The 6523-nt window shown below is 43.0% G+C and overlaps 2 protein-coding genes across 2 annotated transcripts in view; both read left to right on the top strand.

Moving 5' to 3' along the window:
- LOC133641010 (ezrin-like) overlaps positions 1-6523 on the top strand; it is a 46319-nt gene that overhangs the window by 1726 nt on the left and 38070 nt on the right. The gene's annotated exons all lie outside the window — the stretch shown is intronic.
- Positions 237-4249, top strand: LOC133641011 (tigger transposable element-derived protein 4-like). Its single transcript, XM_062034795.1, has one exon. The coding sequence runs from the start codon at positions 381-383 to the stop codon at positions 1866-1868; it is 1488 nt and encodes a 495-aa protein (XP_061890779.1). The 5' UTR covers positions 237-380; the 3' UTR covers positions 1869-4249.

A 6523-nucleotide genomic window follows, 5' to 3' on the forward strand; every position in this document is an offset into this window, starting at 1 on the left:
AGTAGACCTAAGTATTCTTTCAAAATGTTACTTACTTCATGTATGCTTTTATTTTGAGACTGCATACTGATACCAGTTTCTTCTGAGCAATGTAATAATTTGGTGGTAAATGCATTTTCTGTGACAGACCGGCCTCACGAAGCAGCAGCTGGACTCCCTGGACAGCGTCTTTGAGGACACCTACAAAGCCAAGTATCCAATCGTTGGCTACACGGCAGCGCGCATCCTCAACGAGGACGGAAGCCCCAACGAGGACTTTAAACCTGAAGACCAGCCTCACTTTAAGATCAAAGACGAGTTTTAATCAATTTTTAAACTTTTGTACGCCTTTATTGAGTAGACCAGCTCTTCACTTTATAGACTAGTCAGTTTTTATTCCAATGGCCGAGCGTGGACAAAAGCGAAAGTTAGAACTGCACACATTAGACAATAAGTACCAAGCAGTCAAGGCGGTGGAAGGAGGAACTTCTCGGACTGCGGTACAGGAACAGTTTCATGTCAAGCGCAACACTCTGAGCGGCTGGATCAAAAACTCCACCAAAATAAAAGAGCAATACGAGTCCGGAAACGCCAACTCCAACTGCAAGAAAATAAAGCTGGCCAAAAACCCCGATGTGGAGAAGGCCCTTTACTTGTGGTACTGTGACGTGCGGAAGAAACATCCCACGCTCCCACTTCGACGGGACTTGCTTTCGCAGAAAGCGGAACAGTTCGCCAGAGACCTCGGAGCCGCCAACTTCATCCCCTCAAATGGCTGGTTCACCCGTTTCAAGCAACGCTACAACTTGACATACAAGCGTGTATGTGGTAGAGACGGCAACGTGTCCCAGCTGGGGGACTGGAAAGCGCGCCTGGCAAAGATATTTTCGGACTACCAGCCCAGAGACATATACAACGCAGATGAAACTGCGCTCTTTTTCAAACGCACGCCGGATTACGCCAGCAACGGCCAATCGGCGGTCTGGGAGAAACAGCCTAAAGATCGCGTCACGCTGATGGTGTCGGCGAATATGGACGGCAGCGATAAAGTCCCTTTGTTCGTCGTTGGAAAGTCCCACGAGTGTTTGAAAGGCGTAGAACGTTTGCCTCTGCAATACGGGCACGATAAAAAAGCCCGGATGACTCCCGCCTTGTTCACCACGTGGCTTCAACAGCTGGACCGACACATGTTCCTTCAACAGCGCAAAATCGTTGTAATTGTCGACAACCGCTCGGCCCATCCACACGTGGAAGGTCTGCGAGCGGTAAAACTGGTCATCCTCCCCCCAAACTCCACGTCAGCCACCCGACCCGTGACTCGGGAGATCGTCCGCACGCTGAAATTTCACTACAGAAAAATGCTGACCAAGAAAAAGGTGGCCTTCCTCCGAGCTAATGAAACATTCACGCCAGATCTCCTCGGAGCCATGTACTCACTGAGGAAGGCTTGGGAGACCATAAAACCGGAAACCATCCGTAATTGTTTTTTCCGGGCCTTCACCGCCGACTGCAAAGATGACGCGAAAGCTTTTGAGGGCTCGCAGCCGGAAGATGAGGAGGAAGATGACACGCCCTTTTACTCTGCCACCGGACTGGGCAAGAAAGACTTCAAGGAAAGGTGTAACCCTCGGGAAGAGGATTTGGAATGTTCCGGACCCCGCGCCGACGAGGACATTCTAACGTCTGCGGCAAGGAAGCCGGACGATACGGTCGATGCCGAGGACGAAGACACTGGCGCCGACTCCACAGCGCCGACCATGAAAGATGCGCTACGAGCTGCGGAAGTGCTCCGAAAATTTGCCATGGTAAACAACGACGAAGAACTGTTGAAAAACACTGAAAATGTGAGCGATATATTGCAAAAGAAGCAATTAATTCATTACCATTAATAATGTTCAGGCTTGAGAGGGTGAATACCAGTTTAAAGGCCTACTGAAATGAATTTTTTATTTATTTAAACGGGAATAGCAGATCCATAGGCAGCACGGTCGCAGAGGGGTTAGTGCATCTGCCTCACAATACGAAGGTCCTGAGTAGTCGTGAGTTCAATCCCGGCCTCGGGATCTTTCTGTGTGGAGTTTGCATGTTCTCCCCGTGACTGCGTGGGTTCCCTCCGGGTACTCCGGCTTCCTCCCACCTCCAAAGACATGCACCTGGGGATAGGTTGATTGGCAACACTAAATTGGCCCTAGTGTGTGAATGTTGTCTGTCTATCTGTGTTGGCCCTGCGATGAGGTGGCGACTTGTCCAGGGTGTACCCCGCCTTCCGCCCGATTGTAGCTGAGATAGGCTCCAGCGCCCCCCGCAACCCCGAAGGGAATAAGCGGTAGAAAATGGATGGATGGATAGCAGATCCATTCTATGTGTCATACTTGATCATTTCGCGATATTGCCATATTTTTGCTGAAAGGATTTAGTAGAGAAAATCGACGATAAAGTTCGCAACTTTTGCTCGCTGATAAAAAAAAGCCTTGCCTGTACCGCAAGTAGCGTGACGTCGCAGGTTGAAGGACTCCTCACATTTCCCCATTGTTTACACCAGCAGCGAGAGAGATTCGGACCGAGAAAGCGACGATTACCCCATTAATTTGAGCCAGGATGAAAGATTTGTGGATGAGGAACGTGAGAGTGAAGGACTCGAGTGCAGTGCAGGACGCATCTTTTTTCACTCTGACCGTAACTTAGGTACAAGCTGGCTCATTGGATTCCACACTCTCTCCTTTTTCTATTGTGGATCACGGATTTGTATTTTAAACCACCTCGGATACTATATCCTCTTGAAAATGAGAGTCGAGCGCGCGAAATGGACATTTAAAGTGACTTTTATCTCCACGACAATACATCAGTGACACACTTAGCTACTGAGCTAACGTGATAGCATCGTTCTCAAATGCAGATAGAAACAAAAGAAATAAACCCCTGACTGGAAGGATAGACAGAAGATCAACAATACTATTAAACCATGGACATGTAACTACACGGTTACATCAACCGCCGTGCTCACCTGCGTTCCAGCGATCGACGGCGCGGCGAAGGACACCCATCATCGACGAAGCTCTGTAGCATGAGCTAACGTGATAGCATCTGTCTCAAATGCAGATAGAAACAAAATAAATAAATACCTGACTGGAAGGATAGACAGAAGATCAACAATACTATTAAACCATGTACATGTAACTACACGGTTAAAAATTCTCAGCCTGGTAAGGCTTAACAATGCTGTTGCTAACGACGCTAAGGCTAATTTAGCAATTTAGCAACCGGACCTCACAGAACTATGATAAAAACATTAGCGCTCCACCTACGCCAGCCAGCCCTCATCTTCCCATCAACAGCCGTGCTCACCTGCGTTCCAGCGATCGACGGCGCGACGAAGGACTTCATCCGTGGGTTTGGCGGCAAGCATCGGCTAGGCGTCTGCTAGTCCTTGTTGTGTTGCTGTAAGTATTGTACTTAGCCGCTAATACACCGATCGATCCCACCTACGTTCTTCTTTGCAGCCTCCATTGTTCATTAAACAAATTGCAAAAGATTCACCAACACAGATGTCCAGAATACTGTGGAATTTTGTCCAAGAAAACAAGAGGTTTTTGTATCGGGTCCGATGGGGTCCAACCACTTCCGTGGATTTTGTGACGTCACGCGCATAAATCATATCCAAAGGAGTTTTTCAACCGGAAGTGTGGCGGGAAATTTAAAATGTCACTTTATAAGTTAACCCGGCCGTATTGGCATGTGTTGCAATGTTAAGATTTCATCATTGATATATAAACTATCAGACTGCGTGGTCAGTAGTAGTGGCTTTCAGTAGGTCTTTAAGGTTCCTATGGGTTCCGGCTCACATAAAGGGCAGTTAATTGGCCGATCAGCTGGCAAAGCAGACATTAACGTTAGAGCAGCGCAGAGAGGTACTTCTCAGTAAGCCTGAGGCAACGTCATTGAGTAAAGGACATCTTTTGAAAGAGTGGCAATCCCATTGGGACATGACTACAACACGAGGACACTTGCATGCAATACAGAACACAGTAGGAGTGGGAAGAACTGTAAGGGAGAGCATTAAAGAAGAAGGACTTGGGACATTGCACCTTATCAACAAGGACAAAGATGTTGGAAGACATGGACAGAAGAAGGTTACTCTCAAAGGGGTACTAAGCAGGAACCAGAACATTTTAGTGAAGTTTCTAGAAGAGGCAAGTTTATGGTATATAATTTAGTATGAAAAGGTGTATGTACGCTGAACAAAAATAAACGCAACACTTGTTTTTGCTCCCATTTTTCACGAGTCGAACTCAAATATGTAACATTTTTACTATATACACAAAAGACCCGTTCCTCGCAAATATTTAAAGTTAAGTTAAAGTACCAATGATTGTCACACACACACACTAGGTGTGGTGAAATTTGTCCTCTGCATTTGACCCATCCCCTTGATCACCCCCTGGGAGGTGAGGGGAGCAGTGGGCAGCAGCGGTGCCGCGCCCGGGAATCATTTTGGTGATTTAACCCCCAATTCCAACCCTTGATGCTGAGTGCCAAGCAGGGAGGTAATGGGTCCCATTTTTATAGTCTTTGGTATGACTCGGCCGGGGTTTGAACTCACAACCTACCCATCTCAGGGCGGATATTGTTCACAAATCTGTGTTAGTGGGCATTTCTTCTTTGTCAAGATAATCCATCCCACCTCACAAGTGTGGCATATGGAGATGCTGATTTAACAGCATGATTATTGCACAGGTGTGCCTTAGGCTGCCCACGATAAAAGGCCACTCTAAAATGGGCAGGTTTATTACACGACACAATGACACAGACGTCGCAAGTTTGGAGGGAGCGTGCAGTTGGCGTGCTGACAGCTGTCGCCCGTGAATTGAATGTTCATTTCTCTAACATAAGCCGTCTCCAAAGGCATCTTAGAGAATTTGGCAGTACATCCTACCAGCCTCACAAGCCCAGGACCTCCACATCCAGCCAGTGCACCTCCATGATCGTCTGAGACCAGCCACCCGGACAGCTGCTGCAACAATTGGTTTGCATAACCAAAGCATTTGTGCACAAACTGTGAGTAACCTTGTCAGTCAGAAAGTATTTGTTTGGCCAAAAAGAAAAAGTAAATGTGCAGTCAATGTCTATTTTTTGGTAATGTTGACAACCGCTTACGTCTACTTCCTTGGTTCACTTACAGCAGTCTCAGTGCATCAGGTCCGTTCTGAAACCTATATAATGTAATAATGAAGACAACACATGATGTAAGTGTCTATTAGCTACATTAGCCTACTATCAAAATTACTTAAAAATTGTCTTATATAAGTGTTATAATGAAGACAACACATGATGTAAGTGTCTATATTAGCTACATTAGCCTACTATCAAAATTACTTAAAAATTGTCTTATATAAGTGTTATAATGAAGACAACACATGATGTAAGTGTCTATTAGCTACATTAGCCTACTATCAAAATTACTTAAAAATTGTCTTATATAAGTGTTATAATGAAGACAACACATGATGTAAGTGTCTATATTAGCTACATTAGCCTACTATCAAAATTACTTAAAAATTGTCTTATATAAGTGTTATAATGAAGACAACACATGATGTAAGTGTCTATATTAGCTACATTAGCCTACTATCAAAATTACTTAAAAATTGTCTTATATAAGTGTTATAATGAAGACAACACATGATGTAAGTGTCTATATTAGCTACATTAGCCTACTATCAAAATTACTTAAAAATTGTCTTATATAAGTGTTAAAATGAAGACAACGCATGATGTAAGTGTCTATATTAGCTACATTAGCCTACTATCAAAATTACTTAAAAATTGTCTTATATAAGTGTTAAAATGAAGACAACACATGATGTAAGTGTCTATTAGCTACATTAGCCTACTATCAAAATTACTTAAAAATTGTCTTATATAAGTGTTATAATGAAGACAACACATGATGTAAGTGTCTATATTAGCTACATTAGCCTACTAACAAAATTACTTAAAAATTGTCTTATATAAGTGTTAAAATGAAGACAACGCATGATGTAAGTGTCTATATTAGCTACATTAGCCTACTATCAAAATGACTTTAAAAGTCATATATAAGTGTTCTAAAGAAGACAATACCTGATGTGTCTATATTAGCCTACTATCAAAATGACTTTAAAAGTCTTATATAATGTAATAATGAAGACAACACATGATGTAAGTGTCTATATTAGCTATATTAGCCTACTATCAAAATGACTTTAAAAGTCTTATATAATGTAATTATGAAGACATCACATGATGTAAGTGTACATATTAGCCTACTATCAATATGACTTTAAAAGTCTTATATAAGTGTTATAATGAAGACAACACATGATGTAAGTGTCTATATTAGCTATATTAGCCTACTATCAAAATGACTTTAAAAGTCTTATATAATGTAAAAATGAAGACAACAAATGACGTAAGTGGCTATATTAGCCTACTATCAAAATGACTTTAAAAGTCTTATATAAGTGTTATAATGAAGACAACACATGATGTAAGTGTCTATATTAGC

This window comes from Entelurus aequoreus, linkage group LG23 (genome assembly GCF_033978785.1).
Source record: "Entelurus aequoreus isolate RoL-2023_Sb linkage group LG23, RoL_Eaeq_v1.1, whole genome shotgun sequence".
In the NCBI taxonomy this organism is placed as follows: domain Eukaryota; kingdom Metazoa; phylum Chordata; class Actinopteri; order Syngnathiformes; family Syngnathidae; genus Entelurus; species Entelurus aequoreus.

Bases quoted from the DNA above. Each gene is read 5' to 3' on its own strand.
- LOC133641011 (XM_062034795.1), top strand. From the start codon at position 381: ATGGCCGAGCGTGGACAAAAGCGAAAGTTAGAACTGCACACATTAGAC.